This window comes from Narcine bancroftii, chromosome 5, assembly GCF_036971445.1.
Source record: "Narcine bancroftii isolate sNarBan1 chromosome 5, sNarBan1.hap1, whole genome shotgun sequence".
Lineage (NCBI taxonomy): Eukaryota > Metazoa > Chordata > Chondrichthyes > Torpediniformes > Narcinidae > Narcine > Narcine bancroftii.
Genome location: NC_091473.1, coordinates 94079210 through 94101031, shown reverse-complemented (window position 1 = coordinate 94101031; position 21822 = coordinate 94079210). Strand labels below are relative to the sequence as shown.

The window sequence follows — 21822 nt, the reverse complement described above, 5'->3', positions numbered from 1 at the left end:
CCATTGTCCTTTCTCCTTTTCCCTACCTATCATCTAGAGATCCAAATAGTCTTTCCTGGTAAAGCACCAATTCACTTCCACTTCATCCAATCTGATGCACATTGAGTTGCCTCCTGTACAATGGAGAAGACAAATACACATAGGGTGATTCCTTTTTGGAGTACCTATGTTCAGATTGCAGGTGTGATCCAGTACTTCTTGTTGTCTGACACTAATTATTCATTCCACTCTGGCCAGTCTGTAGCCTCCTGCACTGTTATAATGAGAGTCAATGCAAGCATGCAGAACAGCACCTCATTTTCATCTGGGCATATTATTGCCTTCTGTTCAACTTCATTGTCACATTATATCTGGTACAGTGAAAAGGATTCTTCTTTACAAGCAGTCTAACAGGTCATTCATTCATTCATACAACCATACAAAACAGAACAGAGAACAGTTACAGATAGAGAGTTGCAATGAAAAGGTCATTCTGTACATAGCAAGGCAGCATGAGAGTGCTACTGTATTGTTCATTCAGGAGACATGGCTGCGGGGTTGGGGGGGGGGAACTTTCTTTAAGCCTGTTAGGGCATAATTTCACCCTTTGGAACAGCGTTTCTCTGGATCACTGCACATACATAATACATAAAGGTATCAATTGAAATAATATAGATAAATATTTTGGGAGGATTTACTCAGTTACAGGATACAAAATTCATTAATCTCACAGCCTGCGGTAAGATGCTATTTCCCAGCCTAGCAGTCCTGAAGAGAGTGTGCCTGGGGAGTGATGGGTCCTTCAGTAGGTTGGTTACATTTCTAGATGTAGATGGAATCTGTGGAGGAGGAGTTCTGAGCTACATTTACTACCTTCTGCAGTTCCTTCTGGTCTTGGGCAGATCATCTCCCATACTATACTTCGATGCTTTTGATGGTGCTGTAGAAGTCATTGAGGGGCATGAGGACATTCTGAACTTCTTTAATCTTCCAAGAAAGTAGAGACGTCATTTTGATCACCACGCCAATGTGATTAGTCCAGGAGAGGTCACTAGAATTGTTTGCTGCCAAGAACTTGAAGCTATCTACTCTCTCTACTCAATTGCCATTGAGGTGGACCTAGGTGGTCCCTACCTTTTTTTCTGAAGTTTATAATAATCTCCTTCATCTTACTGATGTTGAGAAAGATGTTGTTATCTTGGGCTCAATACATAATTAAACAACTTCAAGTAACTTGACTTCTGTCTGTATCAGTGCCCAGAAACATACCTAGATTTTCCTTAAGGCCCATAGCAACCTTTCCTGCTATTGTTTTTATGGTTGCTATAGGTAGAGCAAGTTCGTCTTTAAGTGCTTGTTCTCTTCTTGGTGATCAGTGTAACATCAGCTCTTATTTTAGAAACCTACAGGAACAAAATAAACACAAAGAAAAGAACAAAATAGATCCTGTTTTGGGCCACAAATTGGTTTGCAATGCGGCATTGCAGTACTTCTATGTATTTTTGCCCAATTCTTTAGATTATTCAGGAGGTCAAAGTTGCTATTAGTACAATAAACATGTGTTTAGTGTACCAGACAAAGGATAACCCCTCAGTTTCTAGGTAGATAATTTACATATTTTCTTGATCCTGAGGATTTGGCTATGAACAAGACTAATTTAAGCAAACAAACATTATTTTACAAACCTACTTTTCAGGTTTTATTCATAAATAAACTTTCATAAGTTAAATTACTACTCATTTTGAAGCAGAAATTTGTGGTGGTACGAATAAGGAGTTTTCTTATCTGTTTTGAACTCGCTCTAATATTTTCACCTGTGCTGAGGAGATCTGATGATCTATCCCAAAGTAAAAGAATAAGATACATATTTGGATGAATGTTGCACCAGGTTCTTTGTGCTCCAAACTTCTGACATTGGTGTCATTGACACCCTAGAACAATGGAATGCCATAATTAGAGCTATGGGTAAGTCACGGACACTCAGTAACTCTGAAGGGACTACGTTTTGTTTCTCTTTCTCTCTTACTGTATGTAAGGAGCACCAGGTAGCACTAATGGCAACACTTTGTCTACCTTACAGGAGGCAATTTTGTGTGTTTCATGTTCTGTACTATTACATAACAATAAAGGAATCTCGAACCTTGAACAAAAATATTTCAAGGGTCCACACCATGATATTAATACCGAATCTACAGAGAAAGATTTTTCTCCATTTAGCCATTTTACAGGGTCAACCTTTAAAATTTATCTATTTCTGCTTTATTTGGACTAGAATACCAATATGTTCCCCTTCCACTTTGCAAGATTGTAAACCACTGATTTTGTACAGCAGTCAGTTTTTTCCATGCTAAAGACAGGAGGAGAGATTCTTCCATCAGAAAAAGAATTTTACAGGTGAATTGAATTGATCAGAGATACTTATTTAGATATCAAGTCACTGAATCCTAAAAATTCAAATAGCAGTGGTTCCGATGATTTTTTGTTTCTTTCAAGACTAATCCAGAATGTCTGGATTGCATCCTGACATGGGATCTGCAAACCATCTTTCTGGCTGGCATTTTCCTTAGTTTTGAAATACCTCAGGTTTGATTCAAACATTGAATCAAATCTGAGAAATCTCTTAGGCATTTCAATATTGTTAAAGAATTTATTATTCATCCAATGAAAATAATCTCTCATATTGTCATAAATTCACCCATAATTGTCCAATGCTACCACCTGCTGATCAATCTTATGATGGCTTGCCCTATGTTTAATTTTCATCCCTTCTGAAGGCCTCACTTGTGCTGGTGGCCAACCCAATCGATGCATTCTATTGCTTTACACTTCATTACGGAGCTGTAATACAGAAAATGTAGTTAAGGAATTAAAAATAGAATGATGTGGTTTACTACAAAAAGTTTGTTTCACAAAATTACAAGTCATCATTACTTCAATGGAGTGGACAAAGAATTTCTGAAGGAAATCAGCAAAGGAACTGAGCAGGTCAGAGAGCATGTACGGGTAGAAGTGGTCAGACGATATTTCAAGTCGAAATCTGAAGTAGGCAAAAGTAGCCAAAATAGGCGAAACCACATAAATAAAGTGGGGAAGAAGCTGGGAGAGGGGCTGAGAGGTGATAAAGGTGTGAGTGGTTGAGTGACAAAGAGAATTACTATTAGGAAAGGGGTCGGGAGGGAGAGAATGAGCTGTGCCAGCACATTGCAAGAAAAGATACATTGTTCAACCTAATCTACTGCATTTGGTGTACAAGATGTTGCCTCCTCTATGTCAGTGAGACCAAACAGCTATACCTACACTCTGTTTGTGGGTCTGAACTTGAGCTTCCTGTGACCAACCGTTTAAACACCCCCACCCATTCCTATAATGTCATGTCTGTCCTTGGATTCATCCATTTTCAGGGCAAGTCTATTAGAACCTAGAGCAATACAGTACAGGCCCTTCAGCCCACGATGTTGTGGTGACCAATATAAAGCTTACTTAATCTAATCTTTCCCTACCTCACACCCAGTCCTCCATGGATTGACACCTTGTTGTGGTGGAGAAGCTTGTGTGGTCTTGTGATCCTGAGAGTGATGCCATCTGGAGCTATGTTCCTGGTAGGGTTGCCCTTGGTGGATGAAGTTACTCTGAACTCAATGGCTGTGAAGGCGGACAAAGCCTGCAACAAATCCATCAGCACCTATTGTCGTAGTTTTCATGCCATGGGAATTAGTTGGCTGATTTGTGAAGTATCATGTGCTTCTTGGAGTGCAACATAAAGTACACATTAAACAAATACATGCACAGGTGTCATCGCTCTGTTGGAACGAAGGCCATCCTTGACTATGAGGGATAGTCACCACCACCACCAGCACCTCACACCAATAACCCTCTTTTTCTTGCACCATGTGCCTGTAATGTCCTTATTGTACCAGTCTCCTTACAATGCATTCCAGGCACCCATTACTCTCTATGTAACAAAAACTTACCCCTGACTTCTCTCCTAAACTTTTTCCCTCACATTATACAGATGTCCTCTGGTATTTGGTACTGTCACCCCAGGAAAAAGGATTATGCCTCTCATAATCTTGTAAACTTTTATTAAGTCACCTCTCATCATTCCAGAGAGAAAAACTTCTATGACCATTGCCTCAAAAGACACATTCTCCAATCCATGCAGCATCCTGGTAAATCTTCTCTGCACCTCTCTAAAGCTTCCACATCCTTCCTGTAATGAGGTGACCAGAACAGGACACAATATTCTAAGTGTGGTCTAACCAAAGTTTTATAGAGCTCTAACATTACCTCATGACTCTTGAACTCAATCCACCAACTAATGAAGTCTTCTTAACTATCCTATCAACCTGCATGGCAACCTTGAAGATCTATGGATTTGGAAACCAAGGTCCCTCTGTTCTTTCACACTGTTTAGAATCTTGCATTGACCTTGTACCCCACCCTCAACTTTGATCTTCAAAACTACATCACTTCACATGTATCCAACGTACTCTATATGCCACATCTCTGCCCAACACTGCATTCTATCTACATGCTGTTGTAACCCACAACTCTAACCTTCACTACCCACAACATCTCCATCCTTTGTGTTATCCTCATCCTCAAAGAGCAGGGGTACCAGCTAGATCCCTGTAGAGCTCCACTAGTCATTTGACCTCCAGGCAGAATATGTTCTATTTACTATTACACTCTGCTTTTGGCAGGTTAGCAAATTCTGAATCCATATAGTTAAGGTTCCATGAATCCCATGCCTCATGACTTTCTGAATGAGTCTCCCATGGGGGACCTTGTCAAACACCTTACTAAAATCCATAAACATCATAATTATCACCTTACTGTTGTTAGAGTGTGTTGGTAACTGTATGTTACTTAACACTGAGCCACACCCCGAGGTACAGGAATTGGAAATGTCTGCTGAAGTCCCTGTCTGTGTGTGTGTAGAATATAGGTGGCCACTGGTATTGGAGTCCAACCTAGGTCTGATGTGAATATCTATATAGTTGTTAAGTAATATAATAATTGAGTATCATTTGATGTTCTCCCCTATTTGTCTCCCATGTGTTGATTAAAGTTACCTGTGATTGTAACACTTTTTTCCAGTCTCATCTCTCTGTGGACCCTCTGAACCTGATACACTTCCCAATGCGACAATTGGCGCTGTGAGCAGGGTTCAAAGAGTCTCGGCTGGACACATGTGGAGAACTAACCATGTGGGAGATTGTACTAATGAATGTGTGTGTGGGTGTCCTGTCAGGTGCATGCATTATTGTATACCTGCTTGCCAATGAGGGCAGTAGGAGGCGACCCATAGCTAGTAAAGGAACCTCAGGATCAGAATATCAAATCTTTGGGTGGACCGAGAACCGTCAGGTGTTCAGCCGTTCGACGGCATGGCTGGCCTCCTATGGAGAGAAGATAGGGCACCATGTGGTCTCCCTCATGGCGGAACCAGAGTTTCCCAAGGCTAAGGGGAATCGTTGGGGAGCTCTCTGGGGTTACTAATATCCCTATTTAGGTGCCAATGGGATATCACATCCAATTTAAGTAATCAGGGCTGCCAGAAAGATAGGGAGATAGAATCCCTGCAGCATCTCTGTTGTACACCACAGGAGGCACTGCCAAGTGCAAGTGACCAACCTCGAAATGAAAGTCATGGAGGCAGCATCCAAGTTAAACACAGTAGCTGCAAGCAGCTCGCTGGTCTGGCTCACAAAAAGTCCATGCCATTGTCCAGTGGTGGAAGGGGAATAACACACAGTTGGGGGATAGGTATGTGTGGATAGATGGTGATGACCATGAGGAAACTGAGTCCTACGACACACGTCCTCCCCTCTGTGTGCTTGAGCCTTTGCAGATCCTACCAGTGACCATGCAGTCCCAGGTCTGCCACAAGTGCATCCTGCCAACTCTCCACAATGGGGATATAGCCAATATGGGGGAACCTCGGGTGAACACGTATGTGATCATTATGAAATTGCGGAGTCCCAGGACTACTCCACCAAGGAGCAAGCCAGGAGAGGGGACCAATACCACCAGCAGCCATGCCAACACCTAGCCATGCTGCTGCCATGGTGTAGGAGAGAGGGTCCTCCAATGTTTGCCTCTCTCATCAGGAAGCGAGCGCCCTGAAAGAATTGTCTAAACAATAAGAGGTTGATGACAGCACCACTCTATGAGAACAGGTTGAGATTGTGGTCCAGGACAGGTTCCCTGCCCTCCTAAAATGGAGCCTACGTGGCCAGCCACAGTGACGGCACAGATTGTTAGGGAATGAGCACTGATTGTGAGTATCTCTTGAGGCGGCCACTTCCCAGGGACCACAAAGGTGACTGGTGCCTTGGGGGCTACTTAGTCACCACCGCACGCCCCACTGGTATTGGAGTCCAACCTAGGTCTGATGTGAATATCTATATAGTTGTTAAGTAATATAATAATTGAGTATCATTTGATGTTCTCCCCTATTTGTCTCCCATGTGTTGATTAAAGTTGCCGCTCATGGGGCTGGCTACCATGAAAACGTTTACCCTCCTAGAGGGTACACGGATCCGGGTGCACCCCCTCAAGTTTGCAGGTTGAAGGGAAGTTTGGTGACGTCACATTGCCAATGACTCACAGAAACATGTATGCTTTCTGGAGAGAGCATTGAGTGGGGAAGCCTCTTCGGGGTATTTGATCTGTAACACTGTACTTACAAACTGCAACATTGTAATAGTGATCTGTAACTCCAATTTCCTGAGCCCTGATAGACAGCATTACTACAGCGCAGGGTGCAATTAAAAAGAGAAGGAAAAAAAAGGTCCATTACAAAAGCTGCACTCAAAATGTGCATAGCAAAAGAAGCGATCATTGTTGAGCTTGTGTGTCCAATTATGACATTTCCATGGCAACTCCTTTGTTTGCCTGCTTGACAGTTCTGTAAATAATAAGTAACAACACTCCTTGCTGGTTATACAGAACAACATGATGGCAGGAATAAGTGATGGGATAGCAACAGTCTGTTTTGATGAGCGTTTGTAAACCATCACATCAAGAAGAGGAACAGCTTGAAGGGGAGTATTTTCCTGTGGGGGGGGGCGGAGTTGAGAGAGCTCAAAAGATAGATTAGTCAGGGGCCACCTCTGGTGGGGGAGGACAAAAGAGGAAGCTGGCCCAGGTCAGAGTGGGTGGCACATGGGAAGCTTCACCCTGAAGGGGCTTCCCCACTCAGTGCTCTCCCCAGAGAGTCACTGGCAAGGTGACATCACCAAACTTCCCCTCAGCCCTGCAAACTTGAGTGGGTGCTCCCTGCTCCGTGTACCCTCTATGAGGGTAATGGCTTCCTGGACATTTTTCTTGGCCAGCCCCACAAGGGCAAGACCACCCCTTTAAGGACGGGGTGTGCGGTGGTGACTAAGTAGGTGACCAGTCACCTTTGTGCTCCCTGGGAAATGGTGCTCGTAGGCGCCTCCATAGATCCCCACAATCAGTGCCCACTCCCTAACAACCTGTGCCATCATGCCATCAGTGTGTCACTGCGTCTGGCCGCGTAGGCCCCATTCTAGGAGGGCAGGGAACCTGGCCTGGACCAAATTCACCACCTATTCCACTCGACAATGGCAGCGTCCCCTCCCCAGCCCTCCCATTAACAGAACAGTTGGCGTAGTGGCTAGTGAAATGCCTTTACAGCGCGAATGATCGAGACTGGACCTCTGTTCGAATCCTGCGCTCTTTGTAAGGAGTTTGTATGTTCTCCCCATGTCTGTGTGGGATTTCTCTGGGAGCTACGGTTTCCTCCCACCCTTCAAAAACATACTGGGGTGTAGGTTAATGGGGTGTAATTTGGGTGTCAAGGACTCATAGGGCCGATTTGGCCTGTTACAATGCTGTATGTCTATTATTTTTTTTAATTTTAAAAAACTTCAGTAATTCCTTATGGAGTGGGTGCTTCACGAGCTTTTATTTAAAAACTACTAATTTGGCCAACTTTCTATCCTGTCTTTTCCTGGGAACCAACAAAGCCATGTGGCATCATATAAAGGGAACATGAGCAGGAATGGTATCCTGGTGTCAGACAACAGCCCAGAAAAATGGGCACTCCCAGAACATACAGGTACACCCTGAATGTATGCCAGTTGGCCTGCCCCATGCCTCACCATGGGATAGCATGATGACAGACTTTTGGGATCTGTGCTTATGAAGCCAATGCGTGGAATGTGTGAGCCAACAGAGGGCTCTGGCATCTCATGGATGATCTTGCACTGGCTGCTCGCAGACTTTGGTGGTAAAGGTGCACACTTTTGCCAGCTAAGCCAGAGAAACCAGGCATGCGAGTCAGTGACCAGACAATTTTTTTTTTCTTCCCTCCCATTTGACACTGGGGAGCAGTTCCCACAGCATCTTGCTCCATTGGGTGGGGGGGGGGGGGGAAGCTGGTGAGGCGTTGTCATTAGATCCTTTTAAGCTGCAGCAGCCAGGTAGCTCTCCTGGGACCCAGGTGTGATTAGTGGGGCAAAGGTGCCTCCAGCACCTTTTAAGCTGAGGGGGGGGGGGAATAGCCCCAGTAAATCGTCCATCCCAGCGATTAAGGGGGAATCCTGCCCCCACCATGATGCGGTAAGTGACGTATCATGCAAACTAGTCTCCTCATCCCCCCCCCACCAGCTGTCAGTATCCCACCCACAGTCAATCGTGCTCCTCCTCAACCCGTGGCAGCCGACCCCTTGCTTCCATATCAGCTGACCCCTCTGCCCCTGTGGCAGCTGACCCCACTGCTCTCTCCCCCGCATCAGCCGTCCACTTCGCCTCCGCGGCAGACGAACCCCCTCTCCTCCGTGCCAGCAACCCCTTTGGTCACTCCCCTGCAGCAGAGATCCCTCTCCTCTCTCCCCTGCGGCGACCCCTCTCCCGCTAATCATGGCACCTCCCCACCCCTTCTCCACCACGAACCCTGGCAGCAACCCCCCTCCCCCGATCACCACAGACTCTTCAGCCGATCGACGTGTCCTGGGTAAGTTTAACTGGGTTCCCTGACTACCGAGGTAGGGGAGGGACCCGGTTGACTTTGGACGACACTGACCAGGTCTGACCCTTTCAAGCTGTCTTGTGAGTGGGGTGCTAACTGGGCAAATTGTCTGGTTAACCCCATTTTACAAGGCAGTTTGAAAGCACCTAGTGAGCTTGATTGTGTGCCTTCTCCAGCATACAGACATATATTGATCCACTTGATTTGAATTGTTTTTAAATGTCTTTTTTTTCTTTCTCTTTTATTTTGTTTTATATATGTAGTTACGACACGTACATAGAATTTACTGTATAGAAACCAGTTATTGATGTTTTTTTGTAGTGGTTGCAGAGTGGTGTGACTGTTTTATGTGGATTGTAGAGAAACACATGGCCTCCCTGCCAGTCTGGAATATTGTGGATTGCAGGTGGTCACGTGTCCTCTCTGTCTGAAACTTATTCGGAAGTCACATCACCTGTCACTCTAGGTTTGATTCCGACCACCCATTAGTGCACACCTTGTCGTTGGCTACTTTAAATCACCTAGGGTCATTATTGGCTTGATGCCTTGATCAGAATTGTATAAAACATTGATACAAAGCACATTCTTTCTCTCTGCCTCGTGATCCAAGTCCCAGACATTGCTCCACGCCAGGTTGCTACTTAAACATCACTGGACGTCATGCAGGTAAGGTGTGCCATAGTACTGCAATAGATCAGTGTTTGTAGAGGACCCCACCCTCCCCAAAGTTGGTACAGGGAACCTGGTACATGTGTTTAAGTTCCTGTCATTTAGAGTGCGTTAGTAACTGAATATTACCTAATACTGAGGTGCACCATGAGATAGAGGGATCGTGAGTGTCTGCTGAAGTCCCTGTCTTGTTAGAGTGTCTTAGTAACTGTATATTACTTAATACTGAGCCACACCTCAAGGTTCAGGGATCGAGAATGTCTGCTGAAGTCCCTGTCTGGGAGTGTGTAAAGTGTAGGAGGCCATTGGTATCGTAGTCCAAACTGGGTTCGATGCAAATGTCTAATATATAGTTGTTTATTAATATAGTAATTGAGTCTAGTTTGACATTCTCCTTTGTCTACTGTGTGTTCATTAAAGTTACCTGTGATTATTAAGCTTGTGTCCAGACTTGTCTCTCTGTGAACCTACCAAACCTGATACTCTTCTAAACACACCGACCTTCACCAATTTTTAAAATATTGTAAATCTTCTTAAATTTAGACATGCAGCAAGGTAACAGGCACTCCTGCCCACGAGCCCATACCAAAATACCCCAATTAATCTAAAACCCCCATATGTTTTGATGGTTGGGAGGAAACCAGAGCACTCAGAGGAAACTACACAGACCTGAAGCCCTGGAACACATGGACAGCAAAGGTGCATACATCAGGATGCTCTTTATCAACTACAGCTCAGCATTTAACACTATCATCCCTTCAAAATTGATCAGCAAACTCCAAGACCATGGCATTAACAACCCACAGTGTAATTGGATCATGGATTTCCTCACCTCCAGACCATAATCAGTGAAGATTGTTAAGAACTTCTCCACAATCTCCATCAGTACCAGAGAACCATAGGGCTGTGTTCTTAGCCCCCTGCTCTACTTACACCTACGACTGTGTAGCTCAGTACAACAATAACACCATCAACAAATTTGTCAACGATACCAAAGTATTGGGTTGTATAAAGGAAAGGGATGAGACAGCATACAGGATGGAGATTGAAAACTTGACTGAATGATGCACCAATAACAACCTTGCACTCAATGTCACCAAAACTAAGGAGCTGATCATTGACTTCAGGAAAGGAAAGCCAGATCACTAGATCACAATCTAGTGATCATTAGGGGATTAGAGATGGAAATTTAGGTTCTTGGAAGTCACTACCTTGGAGGATCTTTCCTGGACCCAACACACCAATGACATTGTGAAGAAAGCATGTTAGCACCTCTACTTCCCCAGGAGTTTGCGGACGTTTTGTATGATAACAGAAACCCTGGCAAATTTCTACAGATATGTGGTGGAAAGTGTGCTGACCAGCTGCATCACGGACTGGTATGGGGTCACCAATACCCCTGAGCATAAAGCCATCCAAAAGGTAGTGGACTCATCCCAGAATGTCACAGGCAAAACCCTCCCTACTATTGAGTATATCTACAGGGAACGTTGCTGTTGGAGAGCAGCAGCAATCATCAAAGACCCACACCATCAAGCACACATTCTGTTCTCGCTGCTGCCATCAGGAAAGAGGTACAGGTGCCACAAGACTCACACCACCAGGTTCAGAAATAGCTGCTACCCCTCCACCATCAGACTCCTCAATAACAAATTCAATCAGAGACTCTTTTAAGGACCTTTACTTGTGCACTTTATTGATTTTCTTTTGTTTACATTAGTTATGTTTACAGTTCTTTTACTTGTTTACATGTTTATACTGTGTACAGTTTATTGTTTGCACTTTTGGTGGCCTGCAACCATGGAGGTTGGGCGGGCACATCGCCCGGCACGCGGTAGTAAACAGCAGCATAACATACTGTAACACGTCCCTTAACACAGTGAACTGGCACAGATGAAAGCTGGAGCAGTGCAAGACCAGCAGCCCTAAAATGGCTCTGGCCAAGCTGCCCAACTAACAGATCAATAACAGGCTGGGGAAGAAGGGTATTCACATGCAAGAATGTTCCGGGTCCACTATTGTTATTCATGCAGCTGAGATCAGCCAATCAAGCAAATAGAGGGATCTCCAACTGTATCAAAGGAGCCTTTCCAACCTCGATAAATCTCAGAACTTAACTTCCCACACTGCAAGTGTGTTTGTTTCTTTGTAGCAGTTGACTACACACTACTTTCCCACAGGGAAAGGAATCTCAAGTTTGTATGTGATATCATGCACATACTCTGACAATAAATCTGAAATCTGAGACATGGGGAGGACATACAAATAGACAGAGCTGGATTCAAATTTGGATTGCTAGTACTGTAATAGTATTGCGCTAATCAATACACTCACCATCACTTCCTCAAAAAACTCAATTAGGCTTGTGAGGCATGACCTTCCCCTCACAAAGCCATGTGAGCTATCCCCGAGAAGAATATGCTTCTCTAAATGCTTGCAAATCTTGTCCCTAAGAATCGTCTCCATTAGCTTGCTCTTCATTGACTTAAGACTCACTGGCCTCTAATTTCCAGTATTCTTCTTATTACCTATTTTTAAACAAGGAAACTACCTTTGGCATTTTCCAATCCACCTGTACCTTTCCATTGGTCAAGGAGGATGCAAAGATCACTGCCATCAGCCCTGCAATCTCTTCCCTCCCTTCCCGTAGCAAACTGAGATATATTTCACCTGGTCCCAGGGTCTTATCAATCCAATGTTTTTGATAAGATTCATCATTTCCTCTTTATTAACCACCACAAGCTCCAGCTCAGAAGCTTGTTCTACACTGACCTCACAATCACCAAAATCCCTCTCTCTGGTGAACACTGAAACAAAGTATTCTTTAGGATCTCCCTGCCTCCTGTTTCCAGGCACATGTTCTGTCCTTTATCGTTAAGTGGTGCTACTTTCACTCCAGTCATCCTTCTATTCTTCATGCATAAAAAGAAAACATCTTTGGATTTTATTTAATCCTACTCATCAAGGCCTTTCATTCCCTCTTAGCTCTCCTTTCTTGATCCTTCCTGGCTACCATAAAATTCTCCCAAGCCCTTCCTGACTTTTGCTTCCTAAACCTTAAGGATGCTTCCTTCTTCCTTAACTGGCTGTCACAACTTTTATCAACCATGAATCCCTTATCCTGCCATCTTTCCTCTGTTACAGTGGGACAAACCTGTCCAGAACTCCATGCAAGTGTTCCCCAAATATCCTCCACATTACTTCTGTGTTCCCCCCCCACCCCACCCCCCCCCCGAGAACATCAGCTCCCAATTTACTCTCCCAAGTCCCATCGTAATTAGTCCTTCCCCAATTAAAACGTTACCATTCCATCTACTCCTATCCTTGCCCATAGTTAATGTAAAGGTCAGGGAGCTGTGGTCACTCTCACCAAAATGCTCTCCCACTGGCAGGTCTGTCACCAGATTAGGTTCATCGCCCTTTACTAGATCCAGTATGAGCTTTCCTCTGATCCGCTTGCCTCTATACTCTATCCTTCCTGGATACACCTGACAACAAATTCTGTCCCATCTATCTCTCTGCACAGAAGGAAGGGCCAATCAATATCAGGGAAGTTGAAGTATACCTGACAACAAATTCTGTCCCATCTATCTCTCTGCACAGAAGGAAGGGCCAATCAATATCAGGGAAGTTGAAGTGTCCCACAACCACCACCCCATTACTTTTCCCCATCATTCTCTAATCTGTCTCTTTATCTCTTCAATGTCCCAAGTTCTATTTGGGGGGGGGGGGGGGTCTATAGATTACTCCCGATCGAGTGATCACTCCCTGCTCTGACACTGACTCAGTCGACAGTCTTCCTAGGCAGCCTTAAACTGAACCGCATGGACATTGAATTTTATAATTTTAGGTAATCCCGGATTCCAGTTTCCATCTCTTTTTGGACATTTTTCTCCCTCTCTCTAACCTGTTCCTCTTTGTTTGAAAAGTTTATTTAAAAAATCCCCATCTAACTGAAACCCCCTAGCCCCCCCCCCCCGCGCCCCCTTTCTCTCTCCGCCTGTTTCTCCTCACTCCCACCCCTTCTGCACCAATTACCCTTCCCAGCGCATTCTCTCCAGCCCCGCTTCTTTCTCATCGACCTGAACCCGAATTAATCAACGTTAAAAAGAAAAACAAAAGATCCTTTACGTTAGGATTTGTAATTTTCTTTAGTCACAACCTGGTCCCAGACGCAGCTCTCTTTCCTTTGGAGACGCGCGACGTGCCGCTCAACGAGACGTGACGTCAGCGCGTTGAGGTGGGTGGGACGTCGCGGCGGAGTCGAGGGAGAAGACATGTTGGGTGCTCGTCAACGTCATGATGTTGTGGTTAAGTCCAGGCAGGAAAGAAGCGAGGCGGCTGCAGATGCTGCCCGAGGCGTCAAGCGAGCTCGGGTGACAGAGATGTCGGCCAAGCCGATGACTGTCTTCCTGAAGCTCTGCGCGGCCGCCTTCTACGGGATCAGCTCGTTTTTTATTGTCGTCGTGAACAAGAGCGTCCTGACCAGCCACAGGTGATAAGAGAGCGACGGCGGGGCGGGAACCCCGGGTCTGACGCCGCGAGGGTTTGCAGGAGTGCAGCCGCTCGCTGGTCCGTCCCGAGCCCAGGCAGCGCCGAATGCGCCTTTTCACATGGCATCTGATGTAGTCGTGGCTTCTTTGCACTGATTCCGATTAAAATGGGATGCCCGATTCGAATTGGCACGGGTGTACTTTAAACGCATTAGAGAATCTATTCATTACTTACCATTTTAAAATATTGATATATTGCAAACCGGTACATTTTAAAATAGCTTTAAATTAAACATTTTGGGAAAAATGCAGCTTCTATTTCCTTGGGGTCGATCATCGGCATTTTTTTTAGGAAACAATGATCTTTCTAGTGAAAGTTTTTTTTTGAGAAAGATTGCATGTTTTTAATTGACAGGCATGCAACTTTGCTTGATGTTAGTGACTTTTTAAAAATTTGAACGTTTTGTATTGGGCCACTGTTGCAGAAATTTGTTTTTAAATACAGCTAAATGTATTGGTTTTGCATTTTCTGTTTTGCGGCTTGTTAATTTTCAGAAAAGAGGAAATGGTAAACTCCCACTTTTCAGCCCTGGCTTACAAACTTTGCAAACGTATTGGAGATTGATCGTTCTCATTTTTAATTCCATCCGTAGATTTCCATCAATAATATTTGTGGGCCTTGGTCAGGTACGTTGCTGCCATTCTTTGATTCGCTTGTCAAAGTTGTTATTTTGGATGAACCGCAGCATGTGGTCTACTTTCTGAAAACTTTCTTCCATTTGTAGATGTTGGCGACGGTGACCCTACTGTGGGTGGGGAAGGCGTGCGGCGTGGTAACATTTCCTAACCTCGACTACAGTATACCTCGAAAGGCAAGTCTTGAATATCTTTGGATGTATATGCATTCTACACAGTGAGTGGAAACCGTAATTTATACGGTTTAGAAAGCAAGGTTTTCCACATATTATGAATTTTTAGAGGATGCTTTTAACTCTTGGAATTTTCAGGTTTGTAAACTATTCACTTTGTAGCATAGCTGACCACTAATGTTCTTTTTTATCACAAATTTGAGTTAATTGACCAATGTTTTTTCTGGTGGTCTGGCAAAATGACATTTGCTGTTTTTTTTTAAAAAATCCAGGCAAGTTGTTAACAAATATAAAAACAAACATTTTCAGTACCTGTTTTTAGTGGGGTGAAATTGGCCTCAGACCATTCCATCTTAGATAGAATTCATACCACTCCATTAGCTTAACCTTCAATATACTTCTGTAAAACTTGATTATTATGGACAAAACAGTTCATCGACACATCTACTTTCTCAAGCCTAAACAAATTTAACGCATCCCCAATGACGTACACATTGTTATAGATCCGCCATTAAAACAAAAGTACGTATTCAGACGCATTACTCTGGATACATTGCAGCTTGATGCTGGAAATGCTCTGCCCAAAATTGCAAGAAATTGCAGAGTTGTGAATGCAGCTTGGGCTATGAGGCAAATCAACCTTCCCTCCAACTCCATTCATGCTGTGTGGTGTCTTGGGAAAGCAGCCAACAAATTAAAAGATCCATACTAGCCTAGTGATCCTCTTCAAAGCCCTCTTTCAACATTAGGTAGAAGATGCACGAGTTTAGAAACTCGTATCACCAGATTTGAGGGCAGCTTCTTTTCCAGCTGTCATCAAATAGACCTCTCCTTAGTCAAATGACAAGGCTCTTGAACTTTTCTCTGTAAAACTATACTATCTAGAACTGAAGCTTGTGTAGCATGTAGAATGACTTTTCACTGAATATGAGTATGTGTAGCAACAAGTAATTCAATTCTGTTTTGAGAAACTTAACGTTTCATGGACAATATGAAGGTTTCTTGGATCTGGGTTCTGCAATTGTTTAAAGATAAGCTGGTTTCTGCTTGGCATGACTTGTCGAGCACCAGTTTGTTATGGAACTTTTAGTTCTAGAGTCTAAACATATGAACCCATATTTTCCTTTCTTTTTTAAAATGATGTTGTATTGTAAATGCTAAGAACTTGGCACTCCAGATTAATGAAAGAATTTTATCACTACAAAGTTTATCATGGCCTCATGCACTGCCAAATTCAGCATTCCCACACATTGGAGGAGGAACAATATTCAGTCTGGGCATTCTTCAACCAGAAGATATTAACATTGACTTCTTCAGTTTCCATTGAAATCTTCACCTGAATATCTCTCTCTCTCTCTCTCTCTCTCTCTCTCTCTCTCTCTCTCTCTCTCTCTCTCTCTCTCTCTCTCTCTCTCTCGGGGGGCTTTACCCTCTCCATTTGCGGGGGCTTTACCCTCTCCATTTGCGGGGGCTTTACCCTCTCCATTTGCGGGGGCTTTACCCTCTCCATTTGCGGGGGCTTTACCCTCTCCATTTGCGGGGGCTTTACCCTCTCCATTTGCGGGGGCTTTACCCTCTCCATTTGCGGGGGCTTTACCCTCTCCATTTGCGGGGGCTTTACCCTCTCCATTTGCGGGGGCTTTACCCTCTCCATTTGCGGGGGCTTTCAACTCCCATCTATTTTGCTCTTCTGCCCTCCCACCTAGATGCCCCCATGGCCTCTTGCCTGCTAGCCTGTACTCCTGTCTGCTGTTCCTTCCTCCCTCCCCCCACCTTTTTATTCAGGCACTTGTTTGCTTTTTGCTTATATCTTGCTGAAGGGGTCAAGCCCGACTTGTTGGTTATCCTTTAATTCCTATAACTGCTGCATGACCTGCTGAATTTCTCCAGCGCTTTTGTGTATTACACTACAATCATAAGAGCAAATGGCAATACACAATTGTTATTGTATCTAACAAGTTGTGCAGGTTACTTTGTGTTCACCATATGTGATCATTGGTTTCAAACTTATTTATTATCCATCCCTAATTGCTTCCCTATCCACTTTGGGACAGTTGACCACTTTAGTGGGCCTGGCCAAGTAAGGAATGTAGATTTCCTTTGCTGTAGAACTTGTCATCAACATTCATTCCTGTACCTGCATTAGGATCACGTAAATGATATTGCTGGGATACTTCCGTACAATGTGAATTTCTTGTAAAGTAATTTTTTATTGGCACAAAAAGATTATTACTCCAAATGTTGAAATAAAAACTGCACATGATTAGTTAGTGTACAACTGCTAGCTAACAGTTTAGATAAATAGAATTTTTAAAAAAGTTTCCCGGAACTGTGCCTGGGGTGGCACCATTCGTGAAGCAGTTAGCACAAAACTGTTACAGTGCCAGCAATTTGGAATCTGGTTCGAATCCTGTAGTGTCTATAAGGAGTTTGTACATTCTTTCTGTGTCTGCATGGGTTTTCCCTGGGGGTTTGGTGTCCTCCCACCCTCCAAAAATGTATCGGAGGTTGTTGGTTAATTAGGTATAATTGGCCAGCATGCGCTTGTGAGCCGAAAGGGCCTGTTAGCCTGCTGTATGTCTCAATTTAAAAAAAAGACGGTAGAAAAACCTCCCTGCCAAACTTCTGTATTTACTTAATTTACTTAATTACTGACTGATGATTGGGTGCGTAGCAGATATGAAGCTCACACAGTGAAGATCTGTATGATGTCAGGGCCTTGTCCTTTGTCATCTAGTTATGGGGACGATCCAGAACCCAATTTCTCAATTGGAAATTTGCCTTGTGCCAAAGCTATCAAATTTCTTTTAAAAGCCTTCTGAATGCCTCTGATAATCAAGTTATTAAAAGTAAAATATAAAATAAACTTAAATGATAAACATAAATGTTAAATTGCCTAAGACAATTAAAAGGAAGCTGAAGCAAGCATATACTATTTAAATAGTCATATTTTTATTTTCGTTGCAGCCGAAATCTTCATTTATCTAAGTGGGTTTATGATTCTCTAACTCCTGAGTCTGCAGTTGGACATACTGTGGAATTTAGCAAGTTTATGCTACACCATTAGACCACCCAGAATCCAGTGGCAAAGAGTAGCCAGACAATCTCAGGAGTGGCTTGGTTCTGCACTTGTGTAGAAGTGTTGAACTGTTAAAACTTGTTGGCAGATTGCAATGAGCTATTTACATTTATCCATAGGTTCTAGCCCAATATAATTTCATACTGCTTCCATCCATTACATCACTTCAAAGTAGTTTTCCTAAATGTGGCCAGAGTACCAGGGAAGTACCATACTTGCAAATTGTGTTGAAATCTACTGAGGGAAAAGAATGGAAGAGAAACAGTGCTGTTGTTAGAGGTCCACTATTTCCTTTTAGCTACTGAGTATGTAACATTTTAGCAGGCAAAACATTTTCTAGTGTAGAATATTACAGCACAGTACAGGCCCTTTGACTCGTGCTGTTGTGCCAACCTACTGCACAACAATCTAATCCTTTGCTCCCTCACACCCATAGCAATTTATTTTTCTTGTATCCATGTGCCTATCTAAGAGTTTTGAATGTTCATGTTGTGTCTTAAATTTTCTTTAGTGATAAATATGGTCTGACTTTATGCATATCCTATATTAAAGTCTTCTTTGGCTTGGTTTCGCGGACGAAGATTTATGGAGGGGGTAAATGTCCACGTCAGCTGCAGGCTCGTTTGTGGCTGACAAGTCTGATGCGGGACAGGCAGACGCGGTTGCAGGGGAAAATTGGTTGGTTGGGGTTGGGTGTTGGGTTTTTCCTCCTTTGCCTTTTGTCAGTGAGGTGGTTACAACATTGTAAGTGTTGTATGCTTTTGAGATTTACAATAATTTGAGTATGTTTTACATTTTGTCAATTAGTTAATATAACATTTAATGTCAATTTTTTAATTATTTCTCATAGGTATTTCCACTACCTCTCTTGTACATGGGGAACCAAATGACAGGACTTCTTGGTACTAAGAAACTTAAGTATGTTTGAATCCATTCTTTTGGAAGAGGTGCTTTGGTTTGAATAATATGGCATAATCTAAATTCAGTTTTCTTTTCACAGTCTCCCGATGTTTACAGTCCTAAGGCGGTTTTCTATTCTGTTTACAATGATAGCAGAAAGTTTGTTGCTTAAGTAAGTAACACAAAAAATGTACTTGGTTATTTAATATTTGTTTTTACTTTATCAATCAAATATTTTATACACTCCTTTAAAAGCAAATACATTATTGGTAAATAGTTTGCAATCCACTATTACATTTCCCAAAAGCTGAGTTTAGTCAGTTTTATGTTACAACGAGTTATGCTTTGAACCAATTTAGTTCATTGTTGAAAGTCAGCAGTTTATTTGATAATACTCCTAGCTCTTGCTGCATTTTTCTACCTGATTTTGAAAATCAAGAACATCATGAATAGTACCGATGAGGTGGAAGTATGACATCATGAATAAATGTTGTGACTGGCAATTAACCTTGTTTATAACTTTCACAATTTAAAAACCAATGTCTTATTGAGAGAATCCTTTTCTATTCTGCACATGGGATTTTCAATAAGATTTTTTGAATAATATATTCCTTGAAAACATTGTTATTCTCCAAACATTTTTTCTATCATTAGTATGAACTGGAATGTTGGAAATACTTGAGGATTTATTAGCATTTGACCATTTTCTGTCTGCAGTGTGAATGAGTGTCATAACACTTGCTTGTATGTCTTGTCACCTGATCTATGTCTCAAATACATGAATGAGATTTTGTTCCAAGTTAAACATGGTTTGTGTGAATAGCCCAGGATCAAAATCAAAAATTTATTAAAATTCAGTACTGTTCCATATCCATGAAAGCAGATAATTTTTTTAAATTTAGATGTACATCATGGTAACAGGCCATTTTGACCCTCAAGTCTATGCTACCCAATTTACATCCAATTAACCTACACCTGTTTCGAACAGGAACCCTCGGAAAACAGATGCAGACAAGGGGGAGAACATACAAACTCCTTACAAACAATGCAGGATTTGAACCCTGGTCCCGATAGCTGGCGCTCTAAAGGCATTGCACTAAGTCCTATCCCAAAAGTTTAAGCAATTGTACTTCATCTATGATCTCATGTTGTTCAGTTCCGAAAGCTCTGGCTCCACCTTGTACCATTCAAAACATACAGGGGGTGTAGGTTAATGGGGTGTAATTTGGCATGGACCAGTGGTCTGAAATGGCCTGTTACTGTGCTAGTTAAAATTAAAACAAAATGTTTCTTTGTGCCTTTTTGCTTATAATCTCAACACTAGAAGTTGCTAAAATGATGGTTTTAGATTTGATTTTTTTTTTAGTTTATTGGCTATCTTGTAATCCTCCTTGTAAATTGACATATGCTAGCTTAGCCAGCTCTACCTCATCTTTTCAACCCATATACTACCTTAAAATTATAAGTGCTTCTAACAAAGTACCAGATAAACAGAAATGGCCCCAACTAATGACTTGTGGCAATTGTCTGAGAATAAACTAGACTGGTTACAACAAATATTAAATACTTCTAATTGTGGCCAGGCAGCAGCCATGGAGAAAGAAACAGTTAATATTTTGGATTGATGACCTGTCTTCATCTTTACCATTGCAGGGACTGTCTGCTTCCATTTCCATAGTATTACCTAACTCTTGCATTGGCTTGTCTTCTTTCATGTCTAATTTTTAACACGAGGATATTACTATTACAACATGCTCTTACCATGCACACCCCATCAAAATTGATCTTCTGCTTGTGTATTAACCTGCACTACATTCCATTTAACCAACATGAACTTGTCTTGAAGCAAAACCTTGACTTTTGAGATTTGGTTCTGATTTTCATGTTCCTTATGGCATTGCCATTCCCTATTTCTCTAATACTATCCTTCCATAGAGTTTGAAATGTTTATGGTTTCTGCCTCAATGTATCTAAATTGACTTGATTCATCATGAACAATTGTTTTCAGATGCCAAGGCTGAAAGGTGTGGAATTGTCTCATTTAACCCTACCAATCTTTCCTTTGGTTCAAACTTAATCATCCCTAAAATATCATTTGAGTATTATCAATTTTATTAGTAATGCTCCTGTGAGACATCTAGGGAAGCTTTTCCAACTCAAATAAAAAATACAGTTTGATGTTCATCTGATAAAATGGCACAGGTGATGAACAGCGACTTTCTGCAAGCTGTATATATAAAAAAAAACCCTTGCACTGCAATCAGCAACATTCAATCTTCTTCCTAATGTGGAGCTGCTGAACCATATTAACAATCTTCACATCTCTCTGGCGATGGCTAGAATGCAGAGCCTTAAAGGGTTAGTCCACCACCAATGTCAAGGCCGGAAATATGGCGGGGATCCAAACCAGACTGAAGTGCAGCAGACTGAGACCTTCCATTCTACTAGTGAATATCCAGACATTAGAAAATAAAACAGCAAGGCTGTTTTATCAGAGACTTGAGGAACAAACACAATGTTTGCTGCATTGTGACCTGGCTAACAGAGAACATACTGGACCCTGCAATCCAACCAGACAGTTCTACTATTCACAGACTAGATCGTAACTCAGATTCTGGCTAAGAGAGAGGGGGTAGTGTGTACTTTTTAGTTAATACTGGCTGGTGCTTGGATGTTGAGGAAAGGTGATCAACTCCTCCACTGCTTTAGAGAAAAATGCAGATCCTGTCTACCCAGAGTTCTCATCAGTGATTTGCACCAGAGTTTCTAACCCTCCTGATGCCAATTGCAAACAAGCATTTGTTTGGACCTACATGATGTCAGTGATTGAGA

At 42.6% G+C, this 21822-nt stretch overlaps 1 protein-coding gene and 1 long non-coding RNA gene across 3 annotated transcripts in view; one reads left to right on the top strand and one right to left on the bottom strand.

Annotated features, from left to right (window-relative positions):
• Positions 1 to 2681: 2681 nt before the first annotated feature.
• On the bottom strand, positions 2682 to 13858 carry LOC138763729 (uncharacterized). 2 transcript variants are annotated; one of them, XR_011357751.1, is made up of 3 exons: positions 13781 to 13858; positions 3480 to 3640; positions 2682 to 2817 (listed from the first exon to the last, which is right to left on the bottom strand). It is a non-coding gene; the product is annotated as an uncharacterized lncRNA (long non-coding RNA). The 2 variants fall into 2 exon arrangements; XR_011357750.1 differs by lacking the exon at positions 13781 to 13858 and adding an exon at positions 6672 to 6789.
• A 45-nt stretch (positions 13859 to 13903) lies between these two features.
• Positions 13904 to 21822, top strand: part of LOC138763728 (solute carrier family 35 member D2-like protein) — a 61689-nt gene continuing 53770 nt past the window's right edge. The window contains exons 1-5 of the mRNA XM_069938386.1: positions 13904 to 14144; positions 14796 to 14829; positions 14928 to 15014; positions 18941 to 19008; positions 19091 to 19162. Of these exons, the coding sequence (XP_069794487.1) occupies positions 13927 to 14144; positions 14796 to 14829; positions 14928 to 15014; positions 18941 to 19008; positions 19091 to 19162 (479 nt within the window). The 5' untranslated portion in view covers positions 13904 to 13926. The remainder of the gene's footprint in view (positions 14145 to 14795; positions 14830 to 14927; positions 15015 to 18940; positions 19009 to 19090; positions 19163 to 21822) is intronic.